A 22020-nucleotide genomic window follows, 5' to 3' on the forward strand; every position below is an offset into this window, starting at 1 on the left:
TGAAAATGTGTTGTATTTATTTTATATTTACAACGCTCCAATACAGCAGCAATCATTGCAACCACATGCCTGCCTCGTCTCACCAAATCACTTTCGTTGCCGGATTTGTTCAACAGCTGAACATGTGTCATTGTCTTTCAGCTTTACACAACAGGGAGAATTTTCACAGTATGTTGTCTTGATTTCTATTTAAACCCACAAGTTTTCATTCTGAAAAGATCATTGGACAAGATGCCTCGTCATAACGAAAACACCACTTTACTGCCGAATGGCGCAATCGAAACAACATTCCAACTTGTTCTTCGTGCGTGTTGCTTTTTTCATATCTTCTCAACTTTTCATTTCATTTCTCGCTCCATTTCTATTAGCAAACACCATTGATGCACCTCAAGCTGCTGAAAAGAGGCGAACAACGTGAAGAACTGGCCAAAAGACCACGCCAGCTGCAGGGACTGCCCCAACAACCGACACATCACAAACTCACGGTCGCCAACGCCAGGCTGAACTGCCCTCTTTACCAACTGAAGACCAGAATCAACCGACGCCCACTGGTACTACTATTGGGGACCGTGATGCTCAACTTCCAGCAATTCCAGAAGCTAGTCCAGTGGTGTCAATTGCCACTGATCATATACAGCCAGGTGACTACATTTGCGTTATGATGCGACACCTCACAAATATTTTGTGAAACAGATGTCGCACCATCAACCACGCCACTGAACAATGACGATCCATTTTCAAATGCACCAGCTGCCCCCAACGGTAGTTCACCCCATCCACCTATATACATAAAATATGCTGACTTCCTTGTTTAAGATCATCAACCTGAGATGCCAAGTTCTCCACTCAGTGCTGAGTCATTCACTGCACCAAGTCCGTCTGCATCACAGCTCAATAGCCCCGGGCCAACTGATCGGTCCCGTGGCTCTCCAAGGGCTGGTCGTCATAGACGGCCCCAATGCGCACCAGCCAGAAACCGGAAGGGCAACAGGGCAAACGATATATGGCCATTTTTCGCGCTAAATGATGGGGGCCATCAATGTTGCCTGTTTTGCCGGTAAGTTATTTTGATCTAAACTGTCTCATAAGTTCTCATGATCGAAGACAACAACATGCAATCAATTCGAGTGTAAATGAGATCTCATTCGCCTCTACAACAGGCACAAGCGCCCTTTGCAAACACCTTGCTGATTACCATATCAGTGCTTGGGTTGAAGGATGTGATCAATTGGAGGTGCCGATTACCGCAGCTGCTGTCAAGTACCAGGTAACACAACATCGACTTCGGCAAGGATCTCGACAAGGACAACAAACCCATCCTGACAGCAACACCCCTCAACCTCAGGCATTTTCGCAGGAGGCTTTTGTTGATGCACTTGTGGAATGGATTGTAGCAGATGACCAAGTAAGTTATCTTGAGCTTATTGGCCTTCCAAACTGAAATTAATCTAGTCTCTGAACATAATCGATAATCCGCAACTCCGCCAAATCTTTCTCATGCTTCGAGAAGATCTACGCGACTCTGATATACCCCACCGCTCGACCATTCGTGCTCGGATCATTGAGGTTTGGGAGGACCACCTGGATGGCCTAGAGAAGGAAATGAAGGTTTGAAAATGCTTTTTGTTTCAAAGATGTTTCTTTGCTGATATGCATTGCAGAATTCTCTTGGAAAAATTTCCACCACAATGGATATGTGGTCTGACACGAACCTAACACCTTTTATGGCAGTCACAGCCCACTGGATTGAGACGATGACAGTCCAAACGCCGCAGGGGCCTCAGCACATCCTCAAGCTTCAATCGGACCTGATTGGATTCCAGCGCTGCCCAGGTCGCCATACTGGGGAACATCTCACTCAGGCATTCCTCCATGTCCTCAAACAAATCAAAATTACCTCGAAGGTAAGGAAGTGTTGTCGTTCTATAAATTTACGCTCATTCAAATTTTTAGATCGGCTGGGTCACCCTTGACAACACATCAAACAACGATACATTTATGATCATGCTTGCCGCGGAGCTCCGGGCACTGCGCATTCCTTTCGATGCCGTGAAACACAGGATCCGGTGAGTGTATCATCTTTCAAAGTATGGGTTGGTGTTCATCAATCACAAAAGTTGTTTTCCTCTCATCGTCAATCTTGCGTGCAAGGCAGTGCTTGCATCAATTACGGAGCATAGAGATGTATTTTCTGATTCTAATCCTGTTGCAAACATTCGCGCTCTTGTCAATGCAGTACGTTTGTGCATGATGTGGAAGTTTTGGGATATCTTTTATTCATTTTCTCAGATTTGGTCATCATCGCTACGGCGCCAGTACTTCAATGAGATTGTGAAGACCATGCACCAGAAGGAGCTCCAGCTTCTCCGTGATGTTGATACACGTTGGTCGTCAACCTTGCTGATGATTGCACGTGCACTTGAACTCGAAGCGGTTTGTCTTTGATGTTTTCCAATGATTCTTTTCGAATTAATCTATTTTAGGCCATCACTAAATTTCTAAGTACTGCCGAGTTTGACGACCTTCGTAAATATGAGCTTAGTGATTCAGAGTGGGACGACCTTGCTCTAGTTAGCGAAATTCTTCTGGTAAGTTAATTTTCTGGTAGATTTTCAGAGCTTTGCGTTACATCATGCTTTCCAACTAGGTTCCACATGTGTTCCAACAACGCTTATCATCAGAGAAGACACCTACCCTCTGTGACACAATCCCCTCATTCGAGGCAATGGTTCAGAAGTGGATTGAGAAGCAGGAGGAAGATCCTGAGACAGACGCGATAATTCAACAAGGCCTTAACAAGCTCAACATTTACCGTGAGAGGGTGAACTTGGTTCCTGCATATGTTGTGATGATGAGTAAGTTCAGTCAGTTTGGACCCTTGCAATATTTGTACTCATGAACATCAAATCAAGTACTCACTCCGTCAATGAAGTTGCAGCATTATACTAAAACTGCACCTGAAAAAGTCGCATGGGCGAAGGAGTTGTTTATTCATGAGGTAAGCAATTGTCATTCGTCAACAATCATATACCTCACCATTGACTTTGACAGATGCAACCATACCATCATGCACGTACTCGCACTCCACACACTACTCCCCAGCCTGCAGCTCAAGATCCCCAGAACACACCTTCTCGGCGGCGGCGAGATCACTCGCGCTTGGTGTTTATGGCATCACCTGATGAAGTGCTCAGGTTTACTCAACCGTCCGCTACTTCAGAGCGCAACCTGGAGGATGAAGTCGAGGCATATCTTCTAGATGCACAGACAGGTATGAGTAGCATCCAGTACTGGCAGGCAAGTCTTGTACCCTGAGTTACATTCACGGCTTGCACTTGCTCACGTTCTTTTAGGAAAATCAGCTATGCTTCCCTACATTATTTGCTGCAGCTTTAGATTTTCTGCCCATCCAAGGCTCAGCAGTCCCATGCGAACGTGTCTTTTTTTCAGCAAAAGAGACCATGGCACCTCGTCGTAATCGCATCAACGCTGAACTGATGGAAGCTTTGCAGATGCTCAAGTTTGCCATCAATCAAGGATGCGGGCTCGATTTCACCTCTGGAACAAGTAAAGAATCAGAGTTACAGACATTGGAGTTATCTATGAGTGAGGAGGTAACAGTTCCGGAGGACATAAATGCATTTATTCAGTCCCTACTGATTGTGGATGACATATGAATTCTATTTTTTGTACCGCACCCAAATAGGATGTGAGCCGTCAGCTTAGCCGTAGCTGAACCAAAGCCACCCTGAACCAGCCAGTCGAAATACAGCTCAGCTTGGTGCCTAAGCCCTGGATACAGGAACTGATGGGAGCCAGGCCAAAGCTGAGCTAAGCTGAGCTGTGGCAACACTATTGAAATGGAAGAGTGTTTGGTTCAAATCGGGTTGGAACCAGGGTTGAGTCCGGATTCAACCAGGCTCCCATACTAATATAGTCATCAATAAATTTAGTGATCGACCGATGAAATGTTTATAAAGAAAAGTGCATCAGTCAAGGATTGAACCAAAAACCTCAGGCTCGTGGCCTACATGCACAAAGACTACAAATTGGTAGTGTAACATAACCATTCCACTACAGGACCTATTAGAAAACTCCCAAGGCCGCTCATATATCCAATCTCTCACTCAGACTAAAGCAAGAAAATCTTCCAGTGCTGTAACATAGGGGAGGTTTTTTCCTAATTAATGCATGGCTCTTTTCAATAGAATACAATTTTTTATGAAATCTATTGTACTTTGTTTAAGCCATTGGAATGTCGTTGCATTACAATTGCAACCAAGTGTCAACAAAGGCAAGTGATTACAACTGGTTCAAACCCCGACATAATCACGATTGAAACTCCAGCTGGTTGCAACACTGGACACATGACAAAATAATTTGTCTTGGAATACTCTAAAAATATCTTTTGGAAGTGTTGAGGATTAGAACCCTACGCACATACTCTCTTTATTACTATTTACTAACACCTTCATTTACTTCCGTACTTACTATTTTCTCGCTCCTTTCCGTTCCTCGCACCTCAGTCGTTTACTCCTACGTGTAACCGCCTGAGGTGTGTATTTCTTTACTCATATATCTTCCGATACATTACTTACTTATCTCTACCTTAGCTATCACTTACTGTCTTATCTTAACAGGTAGAGATTGACTATACAGTCGTTTACTCCTACGTGTAACCGCCTGAGCTATCGCTTACCATCTTATCTTAACAGGTTATGGGCCCCGCTCGCTCCTAAATTATAAGAAGATTATCGATTACACACATATCCCCTATCGACTCAATACAAGAAACTTTCTACAATGTCTGGAAGTCACAATATCTCAATCCCTTTCTCCTTGCCCGAGGATCAGCGCTGCCACGGTTATGAAAACTTCGCGAGCTGGAAAACGCTAATGATCGCTCATGGGAAACCCCGAGGATACCTAAAATATTGGGAGAACAAAATCGTTGTACCCCAGGAGATACTGGATGCAGAGAATCCATCTACTGATCCGAAAATTTCCCCCCCCCGACTCTACGACCGAAAAACCACCAGGTCCTACTCCAGCCCACTCCATAACTCCATCAGAACTTGAATACGAACTCCGTGAGAGTGCCTCGATGTCGTTGATCTTGATCAATCTGGTAGATATTGCTGGATCCGGCGTTAACTCAAATGGGAAGTCGCATGAGGCCTGGACCCTGCTAGCCAAGCAGTATGGTGGCGCAAGCGATAGGGCTAGAAATATGCGGGAGAGAGCATTAGCAAACTGCAAGTTTGAAGAGGGAATGAAGGTTGCAGGGGAGAATGGCCATATTGAGAAAATGCGCGCACTATGCAAGGCCGCTAACAATGCCGGTGCTGAAATCACCGACATACGCTTCATCACTAAACTCCTCGACTCCTTCCCCAAGTCTTGGGACCCCATCATATCGAATCTTTACGATAAAGAGGATTTAAGCGAAGTAATCATGAAACTCACCTCACACGGGGAACGTCTCGCCAATCGTGCATCCGAAACCACTAAAACAACTAATCATGCGTTTGATTCTGTCAAAGCTCTGGAAGCAACGGTCCACGCACTGCAGGCTGAAGTGAAAACCCTACGAACGAGGCCCGGAGGATCATCTAACCCAAATAAGTCTCACCTTGTATGCTCCAACCCTTCATGCGGAAAGACTGGACACTTGATCCCTGATTGTTTCCAAATGGGAGGTGGGAAGCAGGGACAATACCCCCCATGGTGGAAAGGGAAGCGGACCATTTCGCCTATCGCAAATTTGGCGTCCTCGTCCTCGACAATAGATGGTACAATAAACACTGGTGGACACTTTGCCTTATCGGCAACATTCGACAACAATGTCACAAAACTTCTGGAGGAGAATAAATCAGTCCTTCAGAAGGTCGCTCTAGCCGCTAGTCAAGTCTCACCTTCCATCTCCTCGTGTTCATTTGCGGACTCAGGTTGTACCACTCACTTCTTCAAAAGTCGTGACGTATTTTCAACGTATAAGCCTTTGGAACGGATGGCCGGACAGTCTTCTAAGGAGGGTGCGAGTTTCTCGATATTGGGGGGAGGTGACGTCGAGATCAAGGTGGTATTCAATAACGTGGAACACACCTTAACCTTTTGCGATGCTCTTCATGCACCCGACATCACTGCCAACCTCTTGTCAATCAGCAAGATGGATGTAGCCGGGTGGCATGCAGTCTTTGGGGACCAGAGAGTTCGTTTCTATAAAGGAAAATCAGAGATCTTCGGTGGAACCCTGAAGAATGGACTATACCTTGTCAACGGATCCTTCTCACTGGCTATACCAACCGCTCTCACTGCCCAGTCCCTTCGAAGCCCTACTGACCTTGCTACTTGGCACCGCCGATTCGCTCATTTTGGAGTCACTCGAGTAAAACAAGCCTTAAAACTTGTTGACGGCCTTGAAATTTCTTCCAAGGACGCTATTGGACAATGCGAAGATTGTATCTTGGGGAACCAGAAACGTCGACCATACGACGACGATGTCCAAATTGAAAATAGGACATTACGACTCACCAACGTCGATATCTGGGGGCCATCTCGTGTCAAATCCCATGGTGGATCGTTATATGGAATGAAATTCCATGACAGCGGATCTGCTCACTGAAAAACTTTCTTCCTCACAAACCGCCAAGATGAAACAACGTTAACTGCTTTGAAAACCTACCAAAGCGAAAGCGAAAAGGTCACTGAAAAGCTTATGGTTTTTGTCAGAGTCGATAACGCACCGGAATTCAAAGGCAAACTATGGGCCGACTATTTTTGTGAAACGGGACTCATCATGCTACCAACGGCCCCCTATTCCTCCTCCTCGAACGGTACTGCAGAGCGCTCTATCGGTGTTACAACTGGCGCCATCCGAATCATGCTTTTGGACGCTGGAATGTCGGCAAAATGGAGGTCTTAGCAGTGCCCCCCCTATTCCTGCAGGAATCCGGTCATTCCGGTGGAATTCCGGTGGATTCCGGTGGAATGGAATTTAGCAGAAGGCCCTGCTAAATTGTTTATTCCAGTGTTTTCCATTCCGGTGGAATTCCGGTGGATTCCGGAATGTACACCGGAATGTTCCCCGGAATGGTCTTCCCCGGAATGGGCAGGAATGGTGTTCCCCGGAGTGGGCAGGAATGGGATTCCAGTCCAATCTGTTTATTTTATTTATTTATTACTGTATTATAGTTTATTTATTTTCAATGGATCACAAACAATGTTTGTTTGGTGAACATGCTCACCAAACATGGCCACTCTCTTCTTCCACCACCACCACCATGCTCGTCACCGCCGCCAACGCCACGCCATCACCGTCACCCATAGCCACCACCGCCAACATCGCTCCTCGATCACCCATGGCCACCACGACCACCAACATCAACCACAACACCCTTCAACAACAGCGCGGCGACGCCACGTCACGAAACAACGAGCGCCGTAACCCACGAAAACACCCAACGCCCACGAAAACAACGCCCCCGGACACAAAACGACACCCGACGGGCACAAAACGACGCCCACCGCCCATGTACACCGCCAGCGCCCACGAAAACCATACCCCGCCCACGAAAACATCCCACCACCCACCGAAAAACACGAGCGCCCACCGAAAAACACGCGCCGCCCACCGAAAAACACGCACCGCCCACACGACATACGACGGCACCACGCCGCCTACCAAAACCACCACGTCCACACCAACGCCACCCACGACGACGCCCCCAACGGCAACCAGCGCCCACGACGACGGCGACGACAACGTCACGAATAACGCAACAACGCGGACACACGACGAAAACGCGAACACGCGACGAGGAGGCGACAACGAAATGCGACACAACGATGGGATGCCAACGCGGGACGACGATGGCCGAGGTCCCAGCCACACTCCCTCTCCCCTCCACCATTCCCTCCCTCCCTGCCTCCTTCCCCCTTTCCTTGTCCCTCCCCCTTGCTCCACCATTCCTTCCCCCCTTTCCTCCCTCCCCCCTTTCCTCCCTCCCCCCTTTCCTCCCTCCCCCTTCCTTGTCCCTCCCCCTTCCTTCCTTCCCTCTTTCTTGTCCTTCCCCCCTTCCTCCCTCCCCTCCCTTGTTCTTCCCCCTTCCTTGTCCCTCCCAATAATAGAAATACACCCCCACCTTGTCCCTCCCCTACCCCCTCCCTTTAAGATAAACTGTGTAATGTGTGTAGTAATACATTTCAAATACATCCCCACCTTGTCCCTCCTCTACCCCCTCCCTTTAAGATAAACTGTGTAGTGTGTGTAGTAATACATGTCAAATAAATTACAACTCAATCTATGACTTCTACATGTGAATTTTATAAGGAAATATGAGTGCCAAGTCATCAGGATAAGCTTGGAGTTGAAAAAAACTTACTCTGCTTGATTCCAGTCCTATTCCAGTGGAATTCCAGTGGAATGCTGTGGATTCCACTGGAATTCCTCTGGATTCCTCTGGATTCCTCTGGAATTCCTCTGGAATTCCACTGGAATGACTCTATTCCTGCAGGATTCCCCTGGAATTCCACTGGAATGATCCCATTCCTGCAGGATTCCTGCAGGAATAGGTGGGGCACTGTAAAGTACTGGCAAAATGGTGGGCCGAGGCTTGGGCCTTCGCGGATTATGCGGAGAATAGGTTGCCATCCAGTCGACACCCAGGTGCGATCCCTGAAGAGAAGTGGACAGGAAAGAAACAGGATGTGGGACATATAAGGGTCTGGGGTTGCATCGCATATGTGCACATCCCCTTTGAGAAGGGCGGAAGCAAATTAGCCGCACAGGGGCAAAAAGGCAGATTGATCGGAATTGAGGGCCGAGGTGTTTACAGGATCTTGATCCCTGAGACTGGCCAAATCATCCGTTCCCAGAACGTCAAATTTGAGGAAGGCCTTGGACACCGTACCCTCACAACTGAGGGGGAGTACTTCCATCAGGACAACGGCGATACTGACTACGACTTTCTTGTAGAACCAAGAGTCATCGAAAACCCTATCGCTGCCCCTGTTGTTCCCACCATTCCTGATAAACCAGTTATTCCGGATACTATCAACCAACCGCAAACACGTCCCAGAATCGTATATCCCCCAGCTTCACATCAATCAGCAAGAATTGCTGCGAAAAATAACCCCCCACCAATTGAAAATGATGATGACGCTTCAATTCCTATTTTGGAAGACCCTGATGAAGATGACGAATCCACACACACCGCGCTGAATGCTGAATTCCCTCCGGAACCACAAAACCGATTCGTCCCAGTAACATTCGAAGACGCTTTCAATCTGTCCCGACGTCATCTATGGTTCCCGGCAATGGAGAGAGAGATTGCCCGATGGGATGAGCGTGGCGTTGTAGCAGCTGTTCCTCATCCCTCTGGTGTAAAAACCATCAAAGGGAAGTGGGTCTATGACCTGAAAGTCGACGGAGAAGGGAGCCTCATTAGACGTCGCGCCCGTGGGGTAGTTAAAGGTTTTTCTCAAAGGCTTGGGGAGAATTACTACGAGTCCTTTGCCGCAGTGGCCAGATACGAATCTGTCAGAATGCTGTTTGCGCTCATTGCAAGTTTAAAGCTCTATTTCTGGCTGATTGACTTCGTTGGAGCGTACCTTAACTCCAAACCCCAGGGAATCAATTACCTCGAAATTCCCCAGGGCTTCGAAAACCACTATAAAATCCCCAATGTCGACACAGTTCTCATCATGAACTTCACCATTTACGGCACCATGGACGGCGCCAACAACTGGTTCCGTCTACTCAACAAAACATTTACTGAACTCGGCCATCGCCAGTCTCGAGCAGACCCATGCGTACGCATTCAATATACTCCTGAAGGGTATACTATCTCGTCGACTTATACCGATGATGTATCGTCAGGATCTTCTTCAGTTGCCGCAATGGATCGAGCGAAACAAGAACTCGGGGCAAAATTCGAAATCACCAATTTAGGCACGCCTAACAAAGTACTTGGCATGTCAATCGTGAATCACGATTCCGGCGACATATCTATCCATCAAAAACCGCTTATAACAAAGGCCTTGGTTACATTCGGAATGGAGAACGCTAATCCAAAGTATACCCCTCTCCCTCCAGGCGTAACCCTCATGGAATCACAACCTATGCCCATCCCTCTTCATGACTCCGAATTCATGTGCGATAAGGATTATAGGAGCGCATTGGGAATGCTTAACCACATCGCGAATGGTACCCAGCCTGACATCGCTTTCTCGGTCATGGCACTGATGCGCTATGCATCCGATCCTCGCCCCATACACTGGAAGCTCGTCCGCTGGCTTCGTTTTTATATCCTCTGGAGGACCAGTCAGCTGGAAAGCAAAGACTCAAAGGCGAGTCAGCACTTCGACCGGAGAGGCTGAATATGTGGGCGTTTTTGAGGCTGGGAAACAGGCAAAATGGGTATGTTCTTGGTTCTTTGAAGTTGACCAACGCTTCGACCTCCCCATTACCATATACTGCGATAACGACGCCGCCGTCGCTCTCACCAAGAACTTTGGAGGTCACACCAAAATCAAACACGTCGACGTCAAGACCCACTGGATCCGTGAAGCTGTCAACCTCGAAGACATCACCGTCGTTCCTATCGATACAACTGAAAATGTCGCCGATATATTTACAAAATCACTTTCTCGACCAACACTCAAGCGCCTCATCAAAATCATGGGAATGGAATACATCAATATTTAGGAGCTACGGTTTCAGGGGGAGTGTTGAGGATTAGAACCCTACACACATACTCTCTTTATTACTATTTACTAACACCTTCATTTACTTCCGTACTTACTATTTTCTCGCTCCTTTCCGTTCCTCGCACCTCAGTCGTTTACTCCTACGTGTAACCGCCTGAGGTGTGTATTTCTTTACTCATATATCTTCCGATACATTACTTACTTATCTCTACCTTAGCTATCGCTTACCGTCTTATCTTAACAGGTAGAGATTGACTATACAGTCATTTACTCCTACGTGTAACCGCCTGAGCTATCGCTTACCGTCTTATCTTAACAGGAAGTTCCTTATTTTTTCCCTGTTTTCTACCAAGAAATATGTAATACATCTATAAAGATTCTTTTCAATGAATGAAGGTCAAATATTGATAAAATATGTTGGAAAACATGTAGAACATATTGAGATACATATTTAGACAATTCAAATTAACCCAATATCTTTCAAGTAAGTTTCTATATGTTTTTAACATGTTTTATAAGTATTTAATCTTCATTTATTGAAAACAATCTTTGTAGATGTATTACATGTTTCTTACTAGAAAACAGAAAAAAAATAAGGAACTTTCAAAAGATATTTTTAGAGTATTTCAGTGCAGATTATCTTGTCATGTGTCCAGTGCAACCAGCAAAAAAAAAGTCCGACATGACTTCTCTGTGGTAATCAAATGAGTGGTCATTATTTGTGTTCTCATCAATCGTCTGATGTTCCTAATACGAAGTGACTTAAAGTTTTGATTTCAGAGCTTCATGTCAATACTTTACCATCCCCCACCTAATCCACATGGACTCCACTGGATTCCACTGGCTTCCACTGGATTCCACTGGACTGGACTGGACTGGGCTGCCAATCACAAAACTGGACTCCACTGGACTCCCAGCACAAAACTGGACTCCACTGGACTGCAAGCATAAATCTGGACTGGACTGGACTGGGCTGGACTGCAAATCACAAAACTGGACTCCACTGGACTCTCCCAACACAAAACTGGACTGGACTGGACTGCCACAGACCTAAGTTAATTCAGAATTCCTGAACTTAGATCTCAAAACAAAAAATAAAATTGAAGTATATTTATTAATTAAATTAATTAAATTTACTAGATTCTATGTTACAGAGAGGGGGAGGGAGAAGAAGGAAAAGAAAGGGGAGAGGGAAGAAGGGGGAAGGGAGGAATGGAGGGGGAGGGAGTGGTGTCAGGAAGGGAAAGGGAGGGGGGAGGGAGCAAGGAAGGGGGAAGGGAAAGGGAGGGGGGAAGAGAGGAATGGAGGGGGAGGGAGCAAGGAAAGGGGGAGGGGGGAAAGGGGGGAGAGAGTGGTGAAGAGAGGAGGTAGTGATGGGGGGAGAGAGTGGAGGGGAGGGGTGGTGCTGCTGGGCCCTCGTCGCCGTTCCGCGTTGGCGTTGGCGGTGGTGGGCGCCGTCGCGTATCGTCGTGCTCGCGTGTCGTTGTCGTTGTCGTTGTCGTCGTTGTCGTTGTCGTGTGTCGTCGTCGTCGCGTCGTCGTTCGTCGTGCTCGCATGTCATCGTGCTCGCGTGTCGTCGTTCTCGCACGTCGTTGTCGTCCTCGCACGTAGTGTTTGAAAGTCCGGTTCGGTCCGGTTTTTTGATGCCCAGGGGCGTTAACCGTAACCGTAACCGGTCTGCCTTTTCCCCAGAAGTCAAAAGACCAGACCGGACCGCAAAAAGACCGCAGACCGCGGTTTTTTGCGGTCTATAGACCGGTTTCAGTCTGCATCAGTTTTAACCGGTTTATGACCGGTCTTTAGGCCAATATTTTTTAATTATGAATCGGTAAATTTATTAACATCTCTAATAGCTTCAAAACGAGCCCAAGAACGTTAAATTCCGTTAGGAATTGGTGCTTCTATAAAATAAGTCTGGTACATCTATTATTCCCAAAAGTAATTTACCTTTTAATTCATATCTCTCTCGTTTTTTTACCAAATCGTACGTTCTTGGGTGTGTTTTAAAGGGTATTTAAGGGGCTATAAAAGACCGGTCCAAACCGGTCAAGACCGGTTCACGTTAACCGGTTTTTTTGCGGTCTTTACATTTCAAAAATAAAAGACCGTAACCGCAGGTCCGGTCTTTTGCAGTCTTGGTCCGGTCTGGTTACAGTCTTTTTCCATTCACGAGACCGGACTTCCAAACACTACTCGCACGTCGTTGTTGTTGTCGTCGTGAGTCGTTGTCGTTGTCGCGTGCCGCTGCTGGGCGCTCGTCGCCGTTCTGCATTGGCGTTGGCGGTGGTGGGCGCTCGTTCGTCGTTGTCGCGTATCGTCGTGCTGGCGTGTCGTCGTTGTCACGTGTCGTCGTCGTGTGTCGTCGTTGTCGCGTTGTTGTTGTCGCGTGTCGTCGTGCTTGCGTGTCATCGTCGTCGTCGTTCTCGCACGTCGTCGACCTCGCACGTCGTTGTCGCGTGCCGCTGGCACCTGTCGTGGTGAGAACTGGGCATTGGGGTGGTGGGCATACGTACCCTTGGCCCATGACGTTGCCACGTCATGGGCGTTGTCCCTCGTTCTTGGCCCGTCATTCCGCGTTGGCGTGGGCGTTGTTGGCGTGGGCGTGGGCGTTGTTGGCGTGGGCATGGGCATTGTTGGCATGGGTGTTGTTGGCGTGAGCGGCGTTGGCGTCGGCGGTGTTAGAGGACAGTGGTGGTGGTGGAAGGGAAAGGGATGGTCACGGATGTGTGACCATGCCGCAAACAGGATACGTGACGATATGGCACGCCCTCAAGTAGTCACATGATCTCACCCCGCAGACTGAACAAAATCATGAATCCTTATTGCAGCTATCACTACCTATACTAATATCTATAACATTACCTTTCCATTCATTGATCAATAGAATTATAAGTCTGTATAGTCTATTTCGCTTTTTTGTAGTATTAATAATAATAAGTAATAAGCAATAATGCACTGGAATCACTGGAATCCACTGGACTCCAGTGGATTCTGACTGGACTCATAGTCCACTGGACTGGGACTGGACTCAGAAAAGTGGCTTGTAGTCCAGTGAGAGTCCAGTGGACTGGACTGGACTGGACTGGACTTGAGTCCAGTGGACTGGGGATTGTGCAAGCCAATTTGGCCTGACAAATGGGCCACTGGACTCCACTGGAATCGACATGGATTACGTGGGGGATGGTAAAGACCTCGCTTCACGTCAGAATGCCTTGCATGACTCTGATGGGCTTAGCCACTATCAAAGAAGTTCACAGAAGGTAAGTTAGCGTCAACCATTGTTATTCGCACCAGGCCTCGAATTTCTTCTCCATGTTGAGGGGAGCTAAAAAATCTCAAACAACCTAATACTTAGAGCTATCATTTTTTGTATACTGTAGCAGTACCAATGGCCTCGGCAGCGTTACATCCTGAATTGATGTACCTTTAGCAACCAGGCTCGTGTTGCGCGTTACAAGCCCAAAATAAGCAACCCTTTGTCCTGGGTACGCCTGAGCATTCGCAAAGCGCTCAGGCTGAACGACCATGGCGTTACCAACCAAGCCTCTGTTATGTGTTACATCGAGGAAATAGGGGCCTGTGTTACGCGTTATGGTTGGTACCATACACACAGAGGGGCACGGTGGCTCAGGTGGCACCATCGTTTGTCTGGCTTGGGTCTGCAAGGTCTCAAGTTCGATCCCCCGCATGTGGAAAACAACTTAGACACCATGTGCATTCAATGCCCCCAGGAGACGCTGAGATGGGTCATGTGTATGGGAAGGTGATGTGGTCTGTTGTATAGACCCTGATGCCAAATATGACATACCCATGCCCCCTGATCACAATGATATCACAGCCACATTTACTCCTCCCAATGATGCTTGGGCTATTGGGTGTTTGCAGAGGCGGTTCCTGACATGGACATGAGGAAGGATAGCCAAAGTCAGAAATCGGTAGTGTTTGGAAGTCCGGTCTTGTGACTGGAAAAAGACTGTAACCAGACTGGACCAAGACCGCAAAAGACCAGACCTGCGGTTATGGTCTTTTATTTTTGAAATGTAAAGACGGCAAAAAAACCGGTTAACGTGAACCGGTCTTGACCGGTTTGGACCGGTCTTTTGTAGCCCCTTAAATACCCTTTAAAACGCACCCAAGAACGTACGATTTGGTAAAAAAACGAGAGAGATATGAATTAAAAGGTAAATTACTTTTGGGAATAATAGATGTACCAGACTTATTTTATAGAAGCACCAATTCCTAACGGAATTTAACGTTCTTGGGCTCGTTTTGAAGCTATTAGAGATGTTAATAAATTTACCGATTCATAATTAAAAAATATTGGCCTAAAGACCGGTCATAAACCGGTTAAAACCGATGCAGACCGAAACTGGTCTATAGACCGCAAAAAACTGCGGTCTGCGGTCTTTTTGCGGTCCGGTCTGGTCTTTTGACTTCTGGGGAAAAGGCAGACCGGTTACGGTTACGGTTAACGCCCCTGGGCATCAAAAAACCGGACCGAACCGGACTTTCAAACACTAGAAATCGGGCACAAGATATGCCGAAGAAGCAGATTGGAAGGCTTGGGACAGGCTGTAATGGCTGACAAATGATGTGCGAAAATCACAGAGTCGAGGCTGGTAAACCAGTCCCCTTGCCAATCAACAAACACCAATATGCCGAAGGGTTGGGTTATTCCACACATCTACCAATTAGGCTTGAACGAAAATCTTAGGGGGCATGACTCAGTAGTGTTGCCGCAATGGATGCTTGATGGAATTTAAGGCCAGAAAAATCCAGCCTTAAAGTACCTTAATGGGACCTTAAAGTGCCCTCCGAATTTGGAAATGTACAAGACTGTCACAAAACTAGTAAGAGGACTACGAACAATATACATAAACTACTTAGATAGAGGTTAATAGAAACTTGTGCAAGCGCGGCATGTGATGCCATTGGTCTTGTCCATGTGACAGAGGTTGCAATTGGAGTAGGAGTTGGCGCCGTTTTTTGAGAAACCTCAGGCTGTTGATACTCCTCCAGCAGGCTGGCCTTACAATAAGTCTTGGTCGCATCACGGTTGGAAATGGAGACTCATCAAGTGGGATGGATTCTTTGATTGAAACAAGCACATGAAATACCAGACGACACTTGTGGCAAAAGCGGTAGATCTCTTGCATGCCGCACGTTGTGTTATCAGTGATCCAAAGTTGTTTCACTTGAGTCTGCAGGTCCAACGCCGTAAAGTGGCCCTGGCTCTGCTGCTGTCAAATTCTTTGCCATCGCTTTATGTCCCTCAGGCTTTCTTGGAGGTTTTTGCATGTTGGGATCTGTGGCTGGCTTTTTGTGTTTGGGTGCGGTGATACTATATTGCACATATGTAGCCATCTCTCCTGTACAGGCTGTGCTAATTTATAAACGGCCTTGGAAAGAGTCCTGATGGTTTTTGACCTCAGCACAACTGCTACTGCTCAACATGTCGACTACTACTCAGAACGCACAACACTGAGGCCAGTGTGCCTATTCCAATGATGTCACTTCAAGCTTTTTTCAAGGCATGACCACGGTGTCGGCAATTCCCCGCAATTCCCAGCCCTACACTGCCTCACCTTAAAGCCCCTTGAAGCCACCAAATATAGGCATAATGTGCCTTAAAGTTGACATTAAACTTAATGTACATTACATTGCGGCAACACTAGGCATGAGGCCTCTGCTTGAGGAAAGAACTAAGGTCAAATGGGGTTAGTCTTACAGGGTTAGGGGGTTTCCCTACAAGAATGCCTGCCGGCGACAGCCACATGATGGTGTGCCGTGAGATCTAGGTGTGGTGATAAGGTAAGCAGAGAGATGTATTTTTGTATGAATACCGTGAGCGTCTCGGTGAGTGAGCATTCATCTTGTTGTGGTCAAATATGTATCTAAGCGCATTGTTTGCCTGTGGTTGGCATGCAATATTCATGAGACAGACTGGCCCTGTTCGCCCTCTAGTTCCAGCAGTTCAGGAGTGTAAAAGGGTTCAAAGCCCCTCTTCCATGGTGCTGTTGCTTGTCTGATGAGGAGTCAACGAAAATCATAGTTGTATCAACTGGAATCTAATTCAATCTGGATGTTGCAGTTATCCAGGATTAGACTAATTTAGACCCTTCAGATAGTAACCTGCTGATGACGATCCTATGACCTCAGCTGCAACTCGGCTGCATATTCTCCATCTGAATCTTTCCCTGAAGGTGTTGGGGAATTTCGAGTCAACATGCATAGTTAGTATCCGTAATTCGCACGACGTGTCGGCAACATCACTGGCTGATTGATTCGGTTACTGTAGCTGTGTGTATGGTGTGTATGTCAATGATTATTCAGTGATAATCTAACAATCACATTACATGACGATAGTATGTAGACCGGGACTTTTCATGGGTATGAGCTACCTAAACTATGAACAGTTGAGTGCAAAAAGAATGAAGGTTGGTTCATTTTTCTGGTTCTTTCTAAGAATCTATTGTAGCTCAAATGTATTTGTGTATTCTTTTACATTATGTAGTTGTGTTACACTTCCCTTGGTATGGACTAATTTCAGTGAAAGCTGGAGCCTTGAGAAGGTTTTTATTCTGGAGGCCATTTTTGGCATCTGAAAAGAAAAATATGCGCTAACTGGGGAGGCAGCCAGAACATACCTCTGGTCAACCTGAATGAGCCTATCAAAGAATTAGATAAAAATACTGAGTGGTTATGCTTGTAGAGCCTCCAGAAAATGGTCATTTTGTGCTATTTTGGTCATTTTTGGCCTGTTGTAGACAAAACAAGCCATTTTCCAAAGCCTCTACAGACCTAACCACTCAGTATTTTTGACTGATTCCTTGATAGGCTCATTCAGGTTGACCAGAGGTATGTTCTGGCTACCTCCCCAGTTAGCGCATATTTTTCTTTTCAGATGCCAAAAATGGCCTCCAGAATAAAAACCTTCTCAAGGCTCCAGCTTTCACTGAAATTAGTCCATACCAAGGGAAGTGTAACACAACTACATAATGTAAAAGAATACACAAATACATTTGAGGTACAATAGATTCTTAGAAAGAACCAGAAAAATGAACCAACCTTCATTCTTTTTGCACTCAACTGTAACTGTCCCGCCGTTTATGCCCGCTTTCGTGACTTTCTGTTTGTAACACCAATCAGGACTTTCAGCTTGATCGCTTCTTTTACTCCCTGAGCTCTTCTTACAAACACACATCACGTAACGGCACGGGATAAGGGAGCATACTCGCGCGCGGTGTGTTCGAGGGTATCTTGACCCGTGGACCAGGAGGGCAGTCGACCTCCATATGATATCCCTGGCACGCAGGGGAGACTATCACAATCATTGTTATCATGCATACATGGAGCGATGGCACTGGAACTCACCTTGCAACTGTTCCCCCTTGCGCCCTTTCTCGGTTTTGATCCTCGGCGGTTGAGCTTGGATAGAGCTGGCGGGGGAAATTTTGAAAATGGCCACATAATTACATGTACTCGAGTACATACGTGTGAAAAAAAGAAAACCCAATTCCTGCCTCAACAACTTACCCCTATGTTGATCGAGGTTGATCGTCATCCATCACGCCGACGAGCGACGTCTTTCCTGAAGCGTAACACGTAAGAGGGTCTGCAAGGATGTCGATGTCTAATTTTGAGCTCTCGTTGTGGATTTCTTGGTTGATTGTTCGCCATGAATTTCATAGGTGAGTGTCAGTGGGCTTCATGAGAGTTGTTGAGTGGGTGTACTTAGATGTGTTTTGGGAAGGGGCTCGTAGTTGGTGTTGTGTTGCTTTTGAGGTCCAGTAAAAAAAATTGTCAGCCAAGGACGTGATTCAACCAGCTTGCACCGAACCCACTGAGCCCCAAGCTCGAAGCCTCTACATAATGATACAGCATCTGCAACCAAACACAACCCCATGCATCACAAGTGCCCCGTGGTACCCACCCTGCCGCAGTGATTTTATGAAATCCGATGTAGGGTATTTTCTGAAACACGCTGATGTACAGTTGAGACGGTATTTTACATTTAAAAAAAACACCGTCTACGCCTGAGATAATGAACAGCTGCGTGTAACATTGTACGATACTTTTCATATGCTGTTCAGCATTTCGAGAAGTTCCACATCCCAGATTCGGACGTTGCTGTCCCATGAGGCGGATAATATGCATGTACTATCCCGTGAGAACGCGACAGACTTGACAGAAACATAGTGTCCTCGCAATGGCTCTCCCACCGGACTGCCAGTTTCTGCATCCCAGATCCGAACTGTCATGTCATCCGAGCCAGATACTATGTACCTGCCATCAGCTGAGAAATGACAGAAAGGACAGAATGTCTGTGTCCTTCCAATGGCTCTCCCACCGGACTGCCCGTTTTTGCATCCCAGATCCGAACTGTCATGTCATCCGAGCCAGATACTATGTACTTGCCATCAGCTGAGAACATGACAGAAAGGACAGAATATCTGTGTCCTTCCAATGGCTCTCCCACCAGACTGCCAGTTTCTGCATCCCAGATCTGAACTGTCCTGTCATTCAAGCCAGATACTATGTACTTGCCATCAGCTGAGAACGCGACAGACAAGACACCATAACTGTGTCCTCTCAATGGCCTTCCCACCGGGATACCAGTTTTTGCATCCCAGATCCGAACCATCCTGTCACTTGAGCCAGATACTATGCGCGTGATGTCCAGTGAGAATGCGACAGAGTGGACCCAATCATGGTGTCCTCTCAATGGCTCTCCCACCGCGCGACCAGTTTCTACATCCCAGATCCGGATTGTCTCGTCAGATGAGCCTGATACTACGTGCTTCCCATCACCTGAGAACGCAACAGACCGGACGTAAGAAGTGTGTCCTTCCAATGGTTGTCCCACCGGGTTATCAGTTTCTGCATCCCAGATCTGGACTATTCCATCTCCCGAGCCAGATAGTATCCGCTTGCCATCAGGTGAGAATGCGAGAGAATCACGTGAAGAATAGGATAGCACCGAGACGGTGCCCAGGGTTTGGGGTTTTAACTGAACGACTTTGACAACTGTGCAATGGAGTGAGATCGGTAACCGCTGACAAATGAACAAAAGTGTAGGATTGGCTCACAATTTGTGAAGAGAGTCACAAAGTCCCATGCCGTTCGCCAATAGTCTATGTTGTCGCAAAAAAGGTCTGACAACAGAGGTAGAATTTCACTTGTAGGGCTCAGATTAAAGTCGAAATCATCTCGAGCGCTCCTCTTCAGAAGCTGCATCGTGGTGCGCAGGAGCAGATTCTTCTTTTTGGGGGTGAGTCCCTTATGCTTATCCAGGGCTTCGATCACATTGCTGTATACCGTCCGACGAGCGTCCCCTAGAACCCTTCAAATCAATGATAAACGTCAAGGATAAGAAAGCTTACCTGATATGGCTGTGTGATACTTCAAGGCAGTATCGTCGCCCTCAGTGACCAGTTTCTCGACTGCAATTTCGCAGTATTCATACAAGTCGAGTTCCAGCCACTGTTTCGTAGGCTCCTTCTCCTTGTCACGTAGCATCTTCCAGAATGAACGGTTATCATCGAGAGGAGGAGGACATGCTTTCGGGGCGTAATTATCAGCTCTCGACCCAGCAGCCCACACTAATGAGCTGTGGATCTTCTGACCCGGGTGGATCTTCCATCCTTTTCCACAATGAAACCTAACAAATGCCTCGATCAGTAAATATGATTGCAGCCACCAGTCAACTCACCATCGGGTCGTCGCTGTCTGTCCATTTTCTTTCGTTCATGTATATGTCAGTCTCTTGAATGGACAGATCTCAAAGAACAGCCAGGGCCCTGTCAGAGATTCGATGATGTTAATCTGTTCATGCTCCTCGAGTTCACGATTGAATAGCTTTGTGCGAAGGCCAGCTGCCCCCGCCTCGAATACCATCCACCTTAATGGCGGTGTGCTACGATCCATCTCTTGATTATAAACATTTCCACCGCCACTAAATGTCATACATTGGTGATCGACATGTAAGCAAGTGAGAATAAACTGACATATCTGAGTGCATCCCTGCAAACCAAACCTCCTTCGTTTGTGGAAGCGTTCGCTTTGACTCTGTACCAACTTTGAGTCAGCGTAGATAATGATTTGAATCACGGCCCACGTGCCTCTGGTGTTGGCTATCGGTTTCAGCGGTTCAGTGGCGAGTTCAGTGGCGGGTTCAGCGGCGGGTTTAGTGGCAGGTTCAGTGGCGGATCCCCCGTAGGCGTATTCAGGGAGGAACTTAACCCGCCGCTCATAAAGCGCAAGTGCATGGCGGAAATAGCAAACATGCGTCATCCCGTCAACTGTCCCTGGAAGTGTGGACGTCCCACGTGCAATCCCAATTGACGAAACAGTATCCCTAATGCACCATCAGTCATTTTGTGTTTCTGTTGTCAAATTTAAATGACGCACCAGGCTCCAACGAAGTGCACCCTCACATCCTCGTTGGAGAAGGTTTTCTTGAAATGTTCGGCCATGTTCAGCTTCCCCTCGACATACAGCTCATATGCACTGAATATGCTCAATGAGTCCATGTGAAGGGTAGATATCTGGAGACGCACAATGGTATCTGCATTTCATTCCCCTTGAAGACCAGACCAACCTAAAGTTTCCGAGAGACCTCAGTCAACGAGCTGTTTGCAAACACAAGCGAGTCAAACCTTATCAATCATCGCCGAGAGCACTCGAACTTGAAACGCTCCACGAGAGAACCCTAGCATAAGTCAAGATGCATACAGAGAAATCAGGATCGTGATGACACACCGAATAGAAATATACAATCGTCTTCCTCGTAATTATCCGACAACCAACGATATGCACCCAAAACCGTTCGCTCGAAATCCCTATTTTATCAAAAGGGAAGATTACAGCAGAATTGGCAAAGTAGTGCCATGACCTACCATGCAATTGCTAAGTCAATCTTGTGATAAAGAACCTTTTTGTAGAAATTGAGCGACTTCCACAATGGGCGGGCGTAAGTGCCGATCCCACTATTGTACCACGTCCTTTGGTTATCTCCAACCTTCTTCAATATGAGGTTGTACAATTCGATTACGTTTGTGTTCTGATCGTTGAAAGTGTCGATACCCTGGACGGATATTCGCCAACCTGACACTCACCTTCTCTCCAAACTGGTTCGACATCCCATCAATACAGACGATAAGGTTTCTACCGTTCAACTTATGGCCGCATGGCATGCGTGGGTTATCAGATGAGGTCTTGAAATTCGGGTCTACGCCAGCCACGAGGCCGGGGTTGTGAGGCTTGTCATCCTCTGATCGATAATTTAGCTCCTGAACGAAGGGTATGGCA

At 47.0% G+C, this 22020-nt stretch overlaps 4 protein-coding genes across 4 annotated transcripts; 2 read left to right on the plus strand and 2 right to left on the minus strand.

The window, feature by feature from the left end:
* Nucleotides 1-12083: 12083 nt before the first annotated feature.
* LACBIDRAFT_316294 (uncharacterized protein) lies at nucleotides 12084-12464 on the plus strand (the record flags this gene model as incomplete). Its single annotated transcript, XM_001889690.1, has 1 exon — nucleotides 12084-12464. The coding sequence occupies one exon, from the start codon at nucleotides 12084-12086 to the stop codon at nucleotides 12462-12464; it is 381 nt and encodes a 126-aa protein (XP_001889725.1).
* Nucleotides 12465-12859: 395 nt separating this feature from the next.
* Nucleotides 12860-13341, minus strand: LACBIDRAFT_334879 (uncharacterized protein; the record flags this gene model as incomplete). Its single annotated transcript, XM_001889719.1, has 2 exons — nucleotides 12860-13194; nucleotides 13224-13341. 2 exons carry the CDS (start codon nucleotides 13339-13341, stop codon nucleotides 12860-12862), a joined length of 453 nt encoding a protein of 150 aa, XP_001889754.1.
* A 533-nt stretch (nucleotides 13342-13874) lies between these two features.
* LACBIDRAFT_334880 (uncharacterized protein) lies at nucleotides 13875-14619 on the plus strand (the record flags this gene model as incomplete). The annotated part of the gene is made up of 3 exons (XM_001889691.1): nucleotides 13875-13970; nucleotides 14148-14304; nucleotides 14495-14619. The coding sequence occupies 3 exons, from the start codon at nucleotides 13875-13877 to the stop codon at nucleotides 14617-14619; spliced, it is 378 nt and encodes a 125-aa protein (XP_001889726.1).
* A 3281-nt stretch (nucleotides 14620-17900) lies between these two features.
* Nucleotides 17901-18202, minus strand: LACBIDRAFT_316295 (uncharacterized protein; the record flags this gene model as incomplete). The annotated part of the gene is made up of 2 exons (XM_001889720.1): nucleotides 17901-18031; nucleotides 18085-18202. The coding sequence occupies 2 exons, from the start codon at nucleotides 18200-18202 to the stop codon at nucleotides 17901-17903; spliced, it is 249 nt and encodes an 82-aa protein (XP_001889755.1).
* Nucleotides 18203-22020: the final 3818 nt, after the last annotated feature.

The sequence above is a fragment of the Laccaria bicolor genome, genomic scaffold, assembly GCF_000143565.1.
Source record: "Laccaria bicolor S238N-H82 LACBIscaffold_71 genomic scaffold, whole genome shotgun sequence".
NCBI lineage: Eukaryota > Fungi > Basidiomycota > Agaricomycetes > Agaricales > Hydnangiaceae > Laccaria > Laccaria bicolor.